The following is an 18,927-nucleotide window of genomic DNA, read 5'->3' as shown; positions in this document are numbered from 1 at the left end:
TTTTAATGCCAGCAATTGATATACATCGCAAAGTATGTTTCAGTGAAACGTTATAGCAACAACAATAAAAAAACTCAACACAATAAGAGTGTCCTCAAAGGAAGACATTTACATAACAGGCAACGTTTAAAGCCGATTATGTATTTTTTTTCCCCCTTTAAAGGCCGCACAGTATTATTATTGATGAAGGGATTGAGTGTTTGTTGTGGTTATTATGCTTAACGCACCACTGTCAACACAGCAGCAGTAGCATTGCAAAAAAAATCATTTTCGTTTAAGTACATCCCAAACTTTGACTTAAAACTTTCGTGACTGCAGGAATTCATATTCTTGGTTCTTTCGGTAAAGTCACCTAAATAGAAAAAAATGATAAAATAAAATATCTATATATATAAACGTCAAAAATTGTCTGTTTGTGGGTTTGTTTGTGGGTTTGTGTGTTTGCGCGCTTGCAAACGATTTGCCTCTCCAACGGTGGGGTTTACGTGGGGGGGGGGTCAGGGGATGCAGCCCAGCCCCAGCCTGCCAAGGTGCCACCTCGGCCGGCTGGACAATCTAGGCGAGGCCGGAGGCTCTGCACGGGACTAGGCCTCACCACGCCACTCTGTCAGGTGAGTACTTTGTGCTATAGAGTCGATAAATACTGCTAAAGAGTCAGCATGTACTACTGTAGTGATAGCAGGTACCACCACAGTCGGTATGCACTGCTGTAATCATAGGTACCACCACAGTATGCACTGCTGCAGTGAAATCAGGTACCACCACAGTCAGTATGCACTTCTGTAATCATAGCAGGTACCACCACAGTATGCACTGCTGTAATCATAGCAGGTACCACCACAGTCGGTATGCACTGCTGTTGATATTTTTAAGAGTAGTTTTGAAAAAAAATTACGACCCGGGCAACGCCGGGTGCTTCCTGCTCATAAAAAATAAAATAAATAAAAATATTTTAAAAACCCATGACGTTTCCATCGCAACACAAGCGGTCTTCATCAGGCGGAGAGAAAAGAGGGGTAAGCCTCCAAATGTAGCTGCTTATAAGGGTTTTTTTGTTTTCTATTTACGTGACTTTACCGAAAGAACCAAGAATATACATCCCAAACGTTAGTCGTCAATTCATTTTCATATTCCAATCCGTTTCCTGGCCATCTTAGCAAATATGTATGCATATCCGAGTAGTGACACTTTATCATTTTTATACCGTGCTGCATTAATTTGCAAGTAAACACGGATATTTTGACAGCTTTTTTCATCACAATTCATACGTGCGAGAGCATTCCAAAAGAAAAATCCGTTTTATTTCGCTGAACAAACGGTACACGACGGTGCTGCTTCTGCGTGCACTTATTTCGCGGGGGGGGGGGGGAAACGTAAGCGGTGTGTTTCAAATGACACGTCCATTAACACCGCCAAGCCGGTCAGTACGGGGTTAGCCAAAGGTGGGAGTACCAGGATCGTTTGAAACATCACTCAAAGACGGCGTTTGCTATGGTTGGGAATTGAAGCCAGGTCGCCGAGACTCATGGCGCGCTGGCGCTAACCGCCGCTCCGCCGCTCCTCCGCCAAAATTGCTAAATTATTTTAAATGCCATTTTTTGACGCTGTACCTTGGCTAATTTCAAATTCCTCATTTCCCAGTGACACAAATAATTAACAATGGCACAATCCCAGCACTATTTTAGAGTCAATTAAAACAAATTAATGATACCTGACATGTTTTATAGTTTAATTTAACACGTCTCTGTACGCGTTTATGCCATGATTTTATATTTTAAAAGTGATATTTCGTTTATCTTGTTCATTTCATCGGGTGTCCTTTATTTAATGAGTTGAGAGCCCACCTCCCACCCACTGTCTGTATTGCAAAAGAAACGAGGATGGCCCCCAGGCTGCAAATTTGGACAGGAGCCCCCATTTAATTCCACACACCAGGGCCCCTGCCGACCAGGCTACGCCGCTGACACTTGTCGACGTGTAGACAGAAGTGAGCGGTGGCACAGTGGTCGGTGCACTGCACTCTGAACCCAGCGACCTGGTCACGGGCTAACATCAATGACGAGCGATATCTGAAACAGTCCTGCAACCACCCCCCACCCGTCACCTCCCCGTCACCAAAACCGCATGTACGTATATATGCTGAACTTCTTTCGCACCGTACATAGCCAACTGTGCTAATCGGAGGTGCGATTAGCACGAACAAACGTTGGGCAGCATGGCCAAACGGCCCCCACGATCGAGCCGGCACGGGAAGGCCTTCATTCAGCAGTGGATTGACAAAGGGCTCCACATTTGTATTTTAATGTTCCAACGATGGCCAACTGTTGAAAAAGACATCATAGCAGTCCCTGACGCCCCTCTCCAGCAGATGCTTCACACATGCTGGCAATGCACTGTGCATTTAATATGAGGACCTGGGGTTGAATTCCCAGAGACTTTCAAATGAGCTACTTATTCCAGAAGGAACTTTCCTGATGATTATGCTACCCTGCCACACGTGGCTTTTAATATATTGATTACTCATCTTATTGCTATAACCAATTATCACAAAAACTTACTGAATGGGAAATTAGAGGCTCCATTGAAGATGGTTTCATTCCACGGTAATATTCATGTCATATTTTACAATATTAATTATATCATATTTGTCGTTCAAGGCCTCCGTGAGGAAAAAAAAGCCAGAATATCAAACGCAAAAATGAAGCAAATTAATGTATTTCAAAGAGATTATTTAATATGTTTATTTATCCTGCACTAGGCCTCGGTGGCCAATGCACACAGAGCTTCTCGTTAATTTACAGTATTTCAGGAATTGAGGCCGCTTGCCAAAGGGCTAACGAGCTTGACATTCCATTATTTGAGGTCAGAGCAAAGCTCCATCCCGCCATTTGTCTGCGGACGCTAATGAGGCAGTTGAGAAAAGATATTTTAAAGCGGCAAACCTGGAAGAAAAAAAATTGAACCACCTCACCTGCACAAAAGGAGGTCAATCAATAATTTACATAATAATGAACAGAGACTGACCGGACGTTTGGAAGACAAGCCACGTGGAGTTGCCATAGCACGACGGGCGAGTGCGTTATCTAGCCTGTGATGTTTTTATTGCGGTTATGAGTAATTAACTGGCGATGATCCGTCAGGTTTTTGAATCAGGGAAACATGGGAAGATGGCATTTCACATTGCAAAATATGTTTCAATATTCGATGGTGATAAGAATAGTTAATTTTGTCGAACAATGTTTTTTTTTTTAAGGAATTCATCACTGAAAGAAAAACAACATGCAGACAGGCTGTTGTGCGGTGCATGCGGTGTCTGCAGTTTGTGCGGTGTGGGCGGTGCGTGCGGTTTGTGCGGTGCGTGTGGTTTGTGTGATGCGTGCAGTGCGGAAGACGGTGCACGTGCCTGCATGTTGTGCTGGTAAGCGATGAAGTGTTCCATCAGCATCTCGTACACCGTCACGTTTGAGACCTTTTTGCTGAGCAGCGTGTCCCTCTACAAGTGAGCAGGCACACGCATGCACACACGCGCACAAGCACGCAGATTAACGCGCACGCACGTACATACACACGCACATATGCACACACGCGCGCACATGCACACACGCGCGCGGCACGCTTGACGGCATGCAGACGCAGCAACGCAGGGACGTGTGAGCACGGTCGGGCTTGGAGAGGAACCCCCAATTAAAAAATCCCCGTTGACATGGGGTGTCGGAGCTTACGGAATTAATTTTAACATTGAAAAGTTTGCATTAGTATTTACACGGTTTTTTTTTTTCAATATGAATACTTATAGCCCATTTTTAATATTAAAAACGTATAAACATTGCCACTTATTTGAGAGTCGACGCACGACGCTTGAAACCCACGTCGTTTGTGCTAAAACCTAGCCGCGCTACTTCCTATCCCCTCCGTCTCCAGCTCTCTCCGTCCACAGTTAACCCAAGCCGCCTCGCGTCCCATCGCTCACAGCGAGCCCCGCGCACACGCGTCACGACATCCGCGTCACGCGCTGCACTGCAGCCAGCCTGCCGACGGGCATGCGGGTGGCTCGGCGGAGGTCTTGCCTGCGACGAGGTGAGGTTGAGCAGAAGGTGGCACCAGCCCTGCACCTTGGACGAGCTGGTCCTGGGCTCCAGCTTGCACCACTTGTCCACCCCCGTGGACGGCAGGTCCTGGCACGGCAGCAAAAGGGCCGGAAGGGCCGGCGATCAGAGAGCGAGCGCGCACAGTGCGGTAAAACGCTAAAGTTGTGCAAGGTGCAGCCGTGCAATTTCTCGCCCGTGCCCGCCCCCCCCCCCCCCCCCCCCCAGAGGGAGCTTTAGAAAGAACAGCAGGCTTGGGACACGTTAAGGGGAGATGTACGTGGCGTGTCGAGGTCATTCAACAGCGTGCCGAGCCGTCCGCGCGTTGAAATCAAGCGCGGGTTGTTATTTGGGGAGGCGGGGAAGGTCGCGGTGGCGGTCTCGTCGTGAGCGATGGGAGCCGACTCGGTGGGGGCTCACATTCAGTGGGATGTCGAGGCATCCCAGGAAGTCATCGACGTGCTCCTCCGCCGAGCCGGACGCGTTGGTAGTGCGGGCGGACTTCACGATCTGTTTGAAATAGCTGAACGGGAGCAAGAGACAGTGCCCAGCGATGTTGGGGGCCGGCGGGTGAGATATATTGCAGCGGAACACACTCGCAGCCAGACAACGTGCACAAAGAGCATCCCTGTATTGCTGGACGGCAGGGGTGGAGCAGTGGGTGCAGTGGGACACTATGATTCCCAGCCACGACTAACAAGTGGCCGGCCTTACCAAACTCCCCTCCCTCCTTCATCATCCTGCGCTGACCAGCATGGTGAAGTATGGATACAAAAAAAAACCTCATGACCAATATGGAGTGGCGAGGGCTTCATCTATCGGTGGGTTGAGACTAGCAGCACTCATTTGTTTATTTTTACATCCGAGAATAAAAGAAAATATTTAATCCGACTGTATGACGTCACGGGTAATTACAACACATACTGCGTCACGTCTCTGCCTTTTCACCTAACAGTGGTGTCCCGTAGCATCGTCTGATGTTACTTTTGTGAGCATGAAAACACGGCGGTGTATTTTGTAATAATACAAAAAATATGCTGATCTATAAAAAAAAATCTGAAACGTTCCATAAATATCTGAAAATCTAATATGAGAAATGTGAGTTTCAACCCCTACGACACACCTAGCTGGTACCACCAATTGGTCGGCGCATGAGTGTTCATCGTACATAAGGTGCACATTGGGACATCTGTGTTCACAAAAGGCAGGTGGGGCCACTTGAAATCTTTACGCGGGCGTAATGGCAAAGTCATAAAACCGCCCGCTCCACGCTACATAGCAAGGTAGCGTCGCGGGAAAGCGAAGAGCGCCGCTCATCAGTAGCTCCACATCTGGGCGTTGGCGAGCAATAACGGTGGAGTGGGATGTAAAAACCGATCCCGTACGGAGGCATGTTCGGCTCTTTTACACCGTTTTATTGGCGCGGGATTAGGGATGGAAAAATATGTGACGGCCAAGATTAACTTGGCACATGCAGTAAAGTTTGGGCTCCAGGATACCGCACGGACGGGACGCATTCCAGCTTTCTAAAAAAAATAAACGTTGATAACAGATCAAGCGAAAACAGAGAAGTTTTCCCTCTCCGGGATCGGTGAAGCGAGGAGCAACGGAGAGATGCCACTTGGGGTCACGCAATTCCGATGCCGCTCGCTGCGTGAACGCTCCCCTAAGAACAGCAAAACGGCGGCACGTGGGGAGAGAGACGCCCAATCTCGCCCCTTCCTGTCCCATCTGGCAGCCACAATAGCGGCAGGCCCTTGAGAAACACGCCAGCCCACCCACCCGCGTATGATGCGCCACGGAATCAAAACACGCTCTCTCGTACGCCTTTCTCGTACGCCTTATCCATAATAGAGGTTTTCTTAGGGTTAGGGTCGCGTAAATATAAATGTGTCGTTAAACCCGCCACCACCCAACACAGCCATTTAGTAAAGTTTGTCACGTAAACAAAACGTGCCAATTCGTTACTAGTTCAGCACACACCGGTGCGCTGGAGTGTAAACCCACAACATTTACAATTCGAGTCCGACGTTTCGCCAGTAATTACAACCAGCCTCATCAGGCGACAGCGAAAGTTGTGGAGAAACCCTCCTGTCTTTGGTATTAAATAGAGGGATTCAATGTCAACGTCATGACTTGTGAGCCAATCGGGTGCGAAGACCAAGTGGTGGAGCGGGGGTTAATGCATTCACATAAATGACAATCGATCTCTTACTTTATTGGTTGGGTTATTCACAATCAAAGCAAAGGGCAATGCTGGTGGGAGAGCCGATGGCCCGGTGCGACGCGCGACGACCTTGATGCCCAAACAAAAAAACACCGCGATTCGCAAAGCGGAGCAGCGGCGGTGGGCGCGCCAGCTGGCCGGCCGTGTGCTCAACCGATTTCACGCCAAACCCCTTCATTAGGCGTAGGTGCCGCAATCAATGGGGTTTTCATTAGCGCCGCTGTTTTGAGTTGCGCGTTATACCTCGCGTAAACAGGTCTGCCCGGGCATCAATTTGCCGTTGAAATCATCGAAAACGAAAATATCAATAGAGCGGAGAGAGAGAGAGAGCTTGTTTTTATAATGCAGCAAGGACGCCGCTTGTTGTGCAACAACAACAAAAAAAATAAGGTGAAGGTGCAGCCTCTGCAATTTCTGACTTGTGCCACAGCTGGTTGGAAGGGACGCCAATCGAGGCAGCTATAATAGAGAGCCCCTCTAAAGCATATTTTTCGGCCTACTCTTCCACGGCTGGTCAGCATTATTGGAACAGGTGGTACATGTAATATATAAATAACAATTTACAGCCCTTTGTCAATCCAATGCTGTATGAGGGACTCATTCAGCAGTGGTAGTGGCGACGTTTTTTGACCATATTTAATCCATCTGGTCAGTGAGGTTGGTGCAGGGGCAGGTCGTGGGGGGTGGGGGGGGGGACAGGAGAGCCACCGATGTTAGCCGTGACTGGAAATCAAACTGACGTCACCAGGTTCACGGCGCAGCGTGCTAACCGGTGCGCCACTTGCTCCCTTCAGAGGCCTAATAAGATCAAGCAGCCAGAAGGCACAGACGCGTCAGAAAAATAAAACTACAATCAAACATTTCTTCTTAAAATACCGATATACAACAAACAAAAAAAGGGATCTTTTGACTAAATATCAGATTCTACGACATGATGGTTTGCCAGTCGAGGAAGACGGGAACGCTTGCTTCGACGAATTTGAAACACTGACGGGCCATTCTCAATCTGTAGCTTGGGCAGAAGAAACCGGCAATGTGCCAAGGTTCACCGAGCACGGACGGGCTCGGCAACCGCACCTCCGATGAGCCACGCACGGTGCGAAAGGACACGTACGCGCTGCACGTACTTGGGTCGCGCAGGCGTTTGTCGATGGCGTGTGCGCGTGCGCGTGTCTCACCTGCCCATCCCCTTGAGGCTGTGCACCTCGTTGAGCTTGCTGCACGCCTCCACCACCGACACGTCGTCGTCGTGGTCCCTGTCCGGGTTTGGGCACACGCGGTGAAACCTCCTCGACCCAACTCAATCCGGGGGTGGGGCGGGGGGGTGGGGTCACTCACTCCGGTGGTCATTGCGTTTCTATCATTATTATTATTTTCCGTATTAATATTATTCTTGCAACAGTTTGTGTTTTTATTACATTCGTTACTGAAGACGCAGCATCGCACGCCTCAAACAATTTCCAGGGAAAAGCGTGCCCCGTTTCCAAACCGCCACGTGTCCGACATAGACTTAACTGGGTCCGCCTTAAAAGCAGCCCGATTCGCAATCGGATTCTCTCTGCGATGCAATTTTTTGTTGTTGTTCAAACAAACTAAACACGTAGAAAAACAGCTCGGACGCAAAGGACCGCCACGTGCCCGACGAAGACCGATCGGTCGAGAGAAGGAGTCAGATGTCGGCTAAGGCAGGAAGGAGACGCAGCGGAGAGGCAATGGAGAGGCGGGACAGAAGACGGGGGAAATGAGGGGCAGAAAATAATCGGCGGTGAAACGACGGGAGCCAGGAACGGGTCAGCAGAAGGGAAACCGTACGCCTCTGTGCGCGATTTAAAGCAAGTCATCAAGCATCAGTTTTGACTTGTCAAGCGACGGACTTTTTCCCTCGTGTGCAAAGCGGGTGCGAAGGTGCCGTCCTCTAGTGGGTGAAACCAGAGGTCACTTGATAGGAAACTCAGAGGTAGCTCTGTGATATCCGCTTACCCGGGGCCGTTCCTCTTACACAAAGGGACGCACTGCTCGTGACGTGGCACTGATAGCACAATGAGGGTAACATTCTTAATATATTTTTTTTAAAGGAGGACTTACCATATGTCAAGGTGAAGTGTATCGGTTTGAATATCGTCAATGTCTCTGAAAAGAAATGTCCACACATGCGAATATTAAAAAACCAATTGGTATTTTTTTTGTTATGTGCAGTTTTTGAAGTCGCACCGGCTACTGAAGACAACGCATTGTGTGAGTGACACACCACAGAGGAAAGGCCAAGCCCACGTGAATACTTTGTCAGGTTTCAAAATCATGGAGGGGGGGCGCTGCCACGGTGTCATGGTTGGCACACTGGACTTACAAAGCAGAGGTTGCCAGCTTTCGCGACCAACATCATCCATAATACATGTTTTTTGGGTTAGATCGCATAAATATATAAACATATCTGGCTGTCGCCTGATGTAGCGAGTTGTCGTTACTGGCGAAACGTCGTATTCAGATTGTAAATGTTGTGGCTTGGCTCTCCAACACACCGGTGTTGCTGTAGTCGTGACGAATTGGCCACGTTCTGTTTTCGTGGCGGGTTTAACGACACGTTTATATATATAAGCGATCTAAGCCAAAAAACCTGTATCACAGTTGAAGTTTCTTAATCCCCCCCTCCCCCCCTCAACAGCCCCCATCACCGAACAGCACAAATGGGTACCCCGCCGATAGTCGTTTGGCAGGCCGCGAGTGGTGAAGTTAAAGTGTGGGTACTCCCACCTCTTCTAAGACGTTTGGCCAGGGTAGAAGAGGAAGCCAATACCGTCCACAGGGGGCGCTCTAGAGCTGCCTCGAGTGAACGCCCTTCCGCCGGCAGTGACGTGAGTAAGCAATTGCAGGGCCGCACCTTTACCCCATATAACAAGAAGGCGTGCTGTTTTATAACAACTTTTTTTTCTTCATAAAAGCTATCACAGCAACCTTGCTATCATACATATTTGTGATCTAGAGAAGAAACGCTTCGAGGTAATTAACGTTAGCAGTCGCCACCCTCGGGGGTACGTATATGCCATTTTTGGGCCAATGTCTCAAGGGCTAAGGCTGCCAGGATGTGGAGCAAAACCTCGTACGTCGTGCCAACACCGCAGTGCAATCCGAACAAAAACACATCGGAGAGCTATGCAAGGAATTACATTTTTAATAAACCCACCAAACGGCGTGCAAATGTGTGGTTAGCGTAGCATTTGAGCGTGCGATGAGAACCAACTTGTTTGACCAGGAGAGATTTAATTTTATCGCAGCTGCCGGTGGGGAGAGCTGCCGTGATACCCAGATACACTCGGCAGGTCACGCGGAATGTGCGCTCGCCCGTTCGCCTCCAATGTTCTCTCTGTTATATTTGTTCCCCACCCCCCCCCCCCCCCCCCGAAGTCTGGAGATTATTTCGTGAAAGTCTACACGCCCACATCCCTACGTGGGCGCTTGGGAATCCGCTCAAGGCGCATTTACAACACGCCGCGGTGTTTCACACGCCTCGCCATAGACTCGACAAAAACTGCGCGCGAGCGCACGTGCACGCCGGATCGCGGCTCTGGCGCGGCAGGAATGGCAGTCGCACGTTGGGCAGACGTGCGCGCGTGTGTGTGTGTGTGTGCATGTGTGGCGCAGGGGAGCGGCAGTGTAGCGTTTAGCGCTACGCTGCGCTACGAACCAAAGCCACCCGAGTCGAATTTCCGCTCACGGCCACCAACACCGGTGACAATTATCTGAACCGGTCCTGGGCCTCTCCTAGGTCGACTCAGTCTCAAACGAGTACCTGGTGTGGCGTGTAAAATCATTGCCACTGGAGAGACAAAGGCGGTCAGGCGTGGTGCTTGGCCACTCATCCCCTCGTGTACCGTTCCAGCCTTCATAGGTGCTCGCTCACAGCACTTTCCCCAACAGTCTGTTAAGGCTATATGGGGGATCTTTGTATTTGTGATCGGCACGAGCATATATATCTAATCTGTACATGATGAGGAAAAAACAATCGTAATAGAATAATAAGCACAGGCCGGAAAACCATAAGTTTCACAAAACCGCAGTTAATAGCACTCAGCCTTTGTGCATATTGCAAAGAAAAATAATCAATCAGCAGTTCCAGAAGAAGTGCATTGTGGTCCAGTTGTCTTAGGTCACCATCAGAATAAATTTGAGTAAATGTCACCGACTTAAAGGCAGCGATAATGCCAAGATAAACAACTGTAGGCTAGTTTCATCATTGTAAGGACTCATAAGCACAGCATAATCACCAATTCTCACTGTTGCAAGTCTGCTTCTGCACTTACATGGTTCCCAGAAGCACACTTTGCAGCAATGAGCATTGGTGACCGCTGCACTGACGAGTCCTACTGAGGATGAAACTGATCGACAGTTTTCCATCACTGCATCACTGCTGCCTGCCAGTCGGTTAAATTTACTCAAATACATCCTGATGATGACCAGAGACAAGAGGACCGACAATCTTGATTTGAAGCTTTTGTGACTGCCAGGAATCCATACTCTTTGGTTCTTTCGGTAAAGTCACGTAGGAAGAAATAAAATAAAACAAATCTTCCAACGTGGCTTTACCAAAAGGACCAACAATGCAGTTCTTCTGGAACTGCTGACGGTTTTTTGTTTTCGCATAATGCACGAGGGCTGAGAGCTATTACCTTTGCTTTTGTTTGTTGCTTGAATCAAAGTGGAGGACAATTAAAACCTCCCACGTGTTTTTTTTTTCACGTTGCACCACGTGCTGTACGGCACGATGTCCGACGTTCCGCTTCAAGTGCTTAGAGCTTCTTCAGGAAGTCAATTGAGGCGGCCGCTCTCCCCCCTCTCTCTCTCTCTCGCTGGATTCATTACCAAACTGGTCGCTGGTGTTGCTGATTGCACATCAAAGAGCTCTGCAGCACGACCGCTAAAAGCAACCTTCGTTGTCGTAAACATCTTTAATGCCGAGCCAACAAAAACACACGCACATTCGTATCTGCACCTTCACACAGACCGCCATACGTAGCCGTGAGCAGTTCCCAATATAATTCTGCCAGTTAAAAAAAAAAATGGGCAAAGGGAACCGTGATGAAGTCCGGCAATGAATAAGCGTCAACATTATTTAAATCTGAGAATAGGTTTTCCCCTTTTGTCTGGCAACAAAACAGGTGTGAATATGTTAAAACACCAAACTGAAACCTTTTAACAAGGAATCATGTCTGCATTAACCACAATACTTGTGATCAGAATGCAAACAAAAAACGTACCCTGATAATAAATGCATTGTCTTTGAAACTGATTGGTCCACACCAGAAAAAGCTTTCTTTTGAGCCTAGTCTCAAAACGGTGTTAGACCAGAGGACGCCAAAAGGCGTACAGCACAAAGACAATACACTATCAGAGTAATGAGCCGCGGGCAACGTTGCGTGTTTACTGGGATTCAATATGACTTCATTTGAAAGATGGGAAAAACATTTTTTGCTGTAGCAGGAGCGGCCGAAAACACTCGGCCCCGCAGACGTCTAAGATTAAAAACTCCGCGGCACAACCGGCCGTGTGACCACGCCGCGTGACCACCTAATCAAATCGCCCAGCTCCGTAACCCGACTAAGGTTTTAAACCCCTGCTGGCAGGTAACGACAGTCGAAGCAATGTTAGCCGTGCTTGCTCCCGTCGTAGTAGCCTTGTATCAGAAGTTTCCCTTCGCTTCCCCAGCCCACCCACCCACCCCGCCCAACGGCATACATCAGACCTGTGCTTATATCCAGCTGCCACCGCAACCACCAGGTTCTGTGACGTCACCTAGTGAGAGATAAACGGGCGCCTGAGCGCGGTCGCTCGCTCGCTCCCCGGCGCGAGAGTTTAGCGTCGCCGCACCCCCCCCCCCCCACCCCCGTCCCCCCCCCCCCCTGTCCCACCAGCGACAGACAGAAACGAATGGCGCTTACAGGCTGAAGGACTCCTTCCACTGCGGGTCGAGCGTGTGCGGCTTGACCTCCGTGGCCTGGATGAACTTGGCGGGCAGCACCTCTTTGATGCTGGGCGTGCGCTTGTCGGAGCGCCGGCGCAGGCTGAACTTCCTCTCCTTCTTCTCCTCGGCCGCCTCGCGCGGCGAATCCTTGCTGCCCGGCATGATGCCAAGCATGCAGTACGGGTCGCTGAATCCTGGGCGGGGGGGGGGGGGGCGGTGGAGTTGGAAGGGGGAGGGGGGGGGGTCGCAGAGTTCGATTCCCGCTCACAGCCAACACCAGTGATTAATTAATTTCTGTATCGGTCCTGGGCCTCCCCTAGGTCGACTCAGCCTCAAATGAGTACCTGGTGCGATGTGTAAACATCGCCACTGGGGAGACAAAGGCGGCCGGGCGTGGTGCTGGCCACCCACCCCCTCGTGTGCCGTACCGGCCGTCATAGGTGCTCGCTTACAGCACTTGCTCCTACAGTCTTTTATGGCTATACAGGAGATCTTTGTCTTTGTAGATGTCATGGGTCAAGGCTTGCTCCTGGGATCGCCACCACTGGCAGTGTTGGGCATAAGTAAAGCAAAGCACAAGCTCAGGGCTCCTAAGCAGCTTCAAAGGGAAGCCGGCTTCCTGCAAAAATAGGAGCACATGAAACATCAGTTCAAATTCAGATCCCAATAATAATAATGTTGCAAGCCGATTAGCATAAAGGGCCAATTAATTTAGCTCTCTGTCATCTCTATGTTGTCTACATTTCTCATCTCTCGCCTCACAACATCTCGATACTTCTCCGGGGACATGTTTTGATCGGCCCGACACCGAAGCATGAGCATGCAACGGGCTGACGGTCAACTCACCATCGGGGTCTTTGGACATCAATCCTTTAGCCTCCACCACGGTGACCTTGAGCACTTGCACGGGCGGCTTGACAAAACAACACGAGTCACTTCACAAGAATCGCTAGACAAGACCATCACGATCATCATCAGATCATCATGACTTACAACAGGGGGACACAATGGTTGGGGTGAAAGGGGCGACGTAATGCTTAGGCACACTACACTATGGCCCCTGCGAGATGACTCTTGATTTGATTCTCGGCCATAGCTGACAACAGCGGAGAGTGAAATCTTAACTGGTCCTGCAACCTCCCCCCGCACCCCATGGACCACTCAGTAACAACACTGGCCGCTTTGATAATTCACTAGCAGCATCTCAAGATATTCGCAAGGCTACTTCGGCAGCCGCCCACTGGGCTCGCTCGCCAGCCTCCACTCATTCGACGTCGCCAATCCATTTCCGGCAACACATGGAAGGAGGAGGTCTCAGCGTGACCATCGACATAAACGTCCACAATCATCCACGCTGGGACTTACTTAAGCACCTCTCGAGACGGAGGCAGGCACAGTTCGTCGTGTTTTATTTATCGATCAACAAGCAGGGCTTAAGTTTCTCACTGAACGTTTTCCAAATCGCCGGAAAAGGACTGACAACGTTGGACACGTTGCCCGTCTTGACGCGCAAACTCCAGCATAGTTGCGCACTTCAGTTGGGGCGGTTGGTCGCGCCCGTGATCTGTCGATCAACCAAATCACTCAAGACACCGGTACCAGTAGTATGGCAGCCAGAGCGTTTTTTTTGTGAATGCCGTCGCATGACGTCACACGTTTTTGCGCAAAGGTCCTTCACTGACTACGCGTGGTGATTGGTCGATCAATTGGTAAGACTGGGGTAGGTGGCGCGTGACTTGTAGCTCCAGCCATGGGGAGAGGAATACTGGAAGTGCACGCGTGTTAGCCCAAAGGCAATGCTTCCTTACTTTGGCTTCTTTGACTTTCTCCATCAGGGCTTCATGATCCATTTGGCTCAGGTTGAACACCTGTTACAAAAGGCAATTGACACGAGCATATATTTAAAATAGATCTTTACAATAAATTAATGAATAACCAAATAAATATATCCACCATGCGAAAACACCAAAGGATTGCCACACTATCTACGATAAACAATACAAACAGATTTCGAAACGGAAAGGCTCCACATGAAGTAATCAGTGAGGACATCACATCGTCCGAAATGTGACCCTTAGGGTCAACACTCCTACTCAACAGTTTTCATACTTCAAAGATTTCCATTTTGCTTTTGACTATTCAAAATCCAAATTAAGCAAAAAAATGGTGAAATGCGAGAACACACTTAAACCTTTGATCTGCTACGGTGGTGCCCTACAAATGCTGCTTCAATGCCTGACGGGGTTTTTTTTTATTTAACCTTCATTTATAAACAAGACCGACTGAACTGCCGACAAATTGCATCTGAAGCAGCGCGAGTTGAAACCCCTCCGACGTGGTTTTTCGGGTCGTGCCGCGGGCCGCATGTTTCGCTCCGCACACGCTCACGGAGCTTGTATCGGAATTGTGCTTGGCTCCCGAGCAAGCTCTCGGCGCGCGGAAGCGAAACGTCGGGGCACCGTGCCGAACGACGCCGCGGCAAAGGCACGTGCCCGAGAGCCCATCGCGAGAGCCGCACGTGTCGGCGCTCCCGCGGAAAGCCCGCGCTGGACAAACGCGGGCGAGAGTTCAAACGACGGCAGGTCCTCGCTTCATGCGCGTCGGCGGTCGTGCTACGACGCGTCCTCGCCGCAACGCGATTCTTCCACTCGAGAATGCTTTTGGCACAACGCGGGAACGCGCTCGCCGTCGTAATGCGGAACGCGCGCGCCCCGTTACAACGCGCCCTCTGAGCGGTCGACACCGAACTACTTTCTAGAAGCTTGCGCGGCTGAGCAGTTTCATCAGAGGACACGCGGAAGGATGCAGCGACGCGGCGGCGCACTCTCAGTTATTTGCCCCGCCATCTGTGTGTGCGTAGCAGTAAGTACATCGTGTCTCGGCAAACTTCACAGTTACATTATTTATGGGAAAATTGTTTTTGCTTCACGACTTTTTCGCTTAACGCGGCACTCTTCAGAGACGCATCTACCGCGTTACGCGAGGACTTACTGCCCTCTGGTCCCCAACCATTCTGAGCCTCCTCATGAATGGTGTGACTATAATGTAAGAAAATCTGGGGAAAAACATTTGTTTGGGTATAGAATGTATGATTGCGGTTAGAAATAGCACACATCTGATTGTCCACAAATTAATCCATTCAAATGGATTTCCTTTCATTTCATTACGTAGGAATTGTAAAACTTAATCAATTTGATTTGTACAAAATGTATGCGACGAAGGGTGTCCTTTTATGTCAGCGATCAGGCAGATACGAGACAGGACAAATGAGACAGACGGAACCAGGGCCGCAAACATTTAAATGCGACCCAAGACAGCGCTCGCTGTCGTGGAGAACAGATGAGACAGGACGCACAGCAGACAGGGCACAGACCGTACGAATGAGAGAGACGAGACCGACGGTATGAGCTCGCCAGACATCGCAGACGAGACGGCACAAACAAAACAGAATCGCGTCCAGATTCAAATCGCGGTGGCAACTCTCTGAATAAGGCGGGGGGGGGGTGGATTGCGAAGAGTTGCTTGATCAGTAAACAGTGTTGTTAGGCTCACGTACAATGCTATTGGTAATGAGTAATAGTGAGATGTTAGTGCAAGGGTGAGGAACACACGCCCCATGGGCTGATAAGGCCCCCCCCCCCCGAGTTCATTTTATAGGAGGCAAAGCATCTTAGCCACCCTAATTGGGTTCGAGAGGGGAACGGTTTTTGACCTGGCAACACCGCGCTTATAATTTTAACCCCGCTCTCAAGTCACTGACGTCACTGCAAGGGGGCCTCTTGCGGTGACCGAAATGACTGAGGTGACTGCTCATGTGTGGGCCGCGCGAGGTTCGCTCCGGTTTCCACCAACGTGGATAGGCACCCATGAATTGCCTGAAGACATCTGAATATCTAGAGGAGTGCAGAGCTTGGGCAATTGTTGGCACCAACTCACGCCGCCTGGCTGCTGCCTTTCCGGCTTGTCTGTGGCTCCTCGGCGACTGCGAGATGCAATTTGCATGAACGCTGTACAAGACCACACGTCATCATCATTATTATTATTATTATTCATCATTATTGTGTAACGAGTGGAAAGTCTGGCGACATGGGTCCTCGAGCAGGTTCAGGAGGCGAGAAGTCTGGTCGGAGCAATCCAAAACGGGTGGAATATATGGCTTTGGCACGATGTCTCAAGATAAGAAAATCTCGATGACGGATGTTTTGGAAGGAAGTTAAAATTTGAGGAAAGGGGCCAAGCAGCGGTAAAAAAGAAAGCACGCACACTGCCGCTCGACAACTCAACGGAGGGGGGTGAGGCCGTGTACAGTTGTGTCCTATTCTTGCGCACGATGGCGGAAGGTGTTCGGGAGCTAAAACGTCAATGTCGAGGTCTGCTGGCCAGGACAAGGGGGCCTCAGCGGAGAGTTACATTGAGAAACGTGCGTTTAGATTGTTTGGCTGCTGTCAATTTCCACCTGATAAGCCGCTGCGCTGAGCTATCATTCGCGGTCAGGTCGCTACTGAAAAATCAGATAATAGCTCGGTGGGCTTTACTTGGTAAAATATATTTTTTAAAAATTGTTTGCTTACCTTCCTATACTTTGCACTTCTATTGTGTTTTTGTATCGGTTGTTGTTGTTGTTGTAACTTTCTGACCCGACCCTACTTGACATCTGTGAAAAAGAGCCTTATTATAGGCCATCGGATTCCTCCAGTATAAATAAAGATTCTGATACAGTGATATGAAGAAGAGGCCCCAAGATCGCACGGGATCGAGGGAGTTTGAGCCAGAGAGAGACTGCTGTCGGCCACAGCACGTGTGTCCGCTGGACTTCTTTCGCGCCGTACGTAGCCAATCGCGCTAATCGAAGGTGCGGGACTAAAGCAGGAAAAAAATTTCCCCGCCCTGTGTCCCCCCGGTGAGCGGTTAGTGATGCGTGAGAGTGATGTCTGGTGCGATGATTTAACTGCGACCCCCGCACGGGAGCCCAACCCATCACTGACCCGCTTGAGGTATCCGTAGAGCTCGTAGTCTTCGTTGACGTAGTCCTCGGTGGTCTCGCCGCTCCGGTGCATGATGGTGTAAAGGGCCTCCTCGTACAGGTTGTCCAGCTGCACGCGGGACAGGACACGTGGGGCATGTGTCTGCGTGAGCTTGTGTGCGTCCGTGTGTAACCTTGGGTCTGTGTGAGCTTGTGTGTGTCTATGTCTACGTGTGAATGCCTATGCGTGTCTACATCAGTACCTCTGTGTGCCTATCTGAATGCCTATGTGTGTGTCCGCGTGAGTACCTGAGAGTGTTTGTCTATTTAAGTGACTGTATCTATCTGTGTGGGTGCCGGTGTGTGTGATTGTGAGCTTGTGTGTGCGTACGTATGTGAGCGCTGGTCTGTGTATATGATCTTAGGTATCTATCTTGTGGAGCTATGCACTTTCAAATATAAATTGAAAACTAATTTCTTTGGAACTGCTTTTTGCGTTTAATTTGTTGTCCTTCCCCTGCATCTCCGATTTGCACATTTGACTACGTACTGTGTGTAGCTGTGTAGCTGCGTGTGTCTTTGGGGTCTGGTAGCGTAGCGGTTAGCGAAACTGCGCTACAAACCCAGTTGCCCTAGTTGGATTCCCAGTCACGGCCAACACCAAGTGACGATTATCTGAACCAGTCCTGGGCCTCCCCTAGGTCCACTCAGCTTGGTGTGAAGTATAAACCTCAGCACTGGGGGAGACAAAGGCAGCCGGGTGTGTTCCTACCCACCCACGCCCCTCGTGTGCCGTGCCGGCCTTCATAGGTGCTCACTAACAACATTTGCCCCAACAGGCTGTTAAGGCTATAGGGGCAGTTTTGGTCTTTGTATGTGTTGTATGTATGTGCGTACTTATGTACGAGTCATTCGCACCTCACGCTTGGAAAGCTTAACGTTCTCCATCAATTTGCCCTGAACGGGAGCTTCTTCCAGCAGTGGAGCACTTACTGTGGATTCCTGAGGAAAGGAAAACAAAAACGATCTGTAGAGTTGCACAAATTGCTGCTCGCACGCTTCTGTGGTTGGGGCTGGAAGGGTACTCAGAGACTCTGAGGTGCTGCGGATGTCTATCCCGCACCTTCGAGAAGCACAGTTGGCTACGTATGGTGCTATAGAAGTCCGACACATACAGATGTGGTGTAATAATAGCGCTGGCAGGTGGACAGCAGCGGCAACTGTGGTGGACAGACAGCACACACGCCGGTGAGCGTGAGCACGGTGTGTGTTGGCAGAGCGGAGGAACTGGGGCAAGGGTCACGGAGGACCCCATCTGGAGGCCCCTGGAACCTTCTAGCGGGTTCGAGAAGGGAGGCGAGGTCGGGGCGGAGCCTTGCCGTGCTGGGAGCATGAAAGGAGCTGAGAGCGGGGGGCTCGGGGCTGCCGGTTCTGGGATTGTATTTGTCTGATCGTTGCTGTCGTCTCATCGCCGTCGTCACTAAACGTCTCCACTAGATATTGCGCTATGAAGGATAGTAGTTGGTTATCTCAGTCAGCGTCGTCAGTATTAGACAGCGCCGACAGTGTTAGAGTGTGCGGACGAGATCGTGAAAGTTGTTAATAAAGAACGTGCCTCCTAGAAACTCTGTCTCTGAATCGTTGACATTACACATACATGGGTTTAGCAGCAACATGTTCGGAAGCTAAATGCCAA

At 49.9% G+C, this 18,927-nt stretch overlaps 1 protein-coding gene across 1 annotated transcript in view; it reads right to left on the bottom strand.

The window, feature by feature from the left end:
* BAIAP3 (BAI1 associated protein 3) overlaps window positions 1–18,927 on the bottom strand; it is an 86,178-nt gene that overhangs the window by 32,604 nt on the left and 34,647 nt on the right. The window contains exons 4-13 of the mRNA XM_076073720.1: window positions 18,150–18,233; window positions 17,254–17,361; window positions 14,077–14,136; window positions 13,115–13,181; window positions 12,246–12,462; window positions 8,398–8,442; window positions 7,491–7,568; window positions 4,506–4,608; window positions 4,068–4,175; window positions 3,404–3,493 (exon numbers count right to left, since the gene is read on the bottom strand). Of these exons, the coding sequence (XP_075929835.1) occupies window positions 3,404–3,493; window positions 4,068–4,175; window positions 4,506–4,608; window positions 7,491–7,568; window positions 8,398–8,442; window positions 12,246–12,462; window positions 13,115–13,181; window positions 14,077–14,136; window positions 17,254–17,361; window positions 18,150–18,233 (960 nt within the window). The remainder of the gene's footprint in view (window positions 1–3,403; window positions 3,494–4,067; window positions 4,176–4,505; window positions 4,609–7,490; window positions 7,569–8,397; window positions 8,443–12,245; window positions 12,463–13,114; window positions 13,182–14,076; window positions 14,137–17,253; window positions 17,362–18,149; window positions 18,234–18,927) is intronic.

The sequence above is a fragment of the Petromyzon marinus genome, chromosome 43 (assembly GCF_048934315.1).
Source record: "Petromyzon marinus isolate PM22_M1 ecotype Great Lakes invasive population chromosome 43, UKy_Petmar_22M1.pri1.0, whole genome shotgun sequence".
NCBI classification, from domain to species: domain Eukaryota; kingdom Metazoa; phylum Chordata; class Hyperoartia; order Petromyzontiformes; family Petromyzontidae; genus Petromyzon; species Petromyzon marinus.
This window is presented reverse-complemented; position numbering and strand designations above follow the sequence as displayed.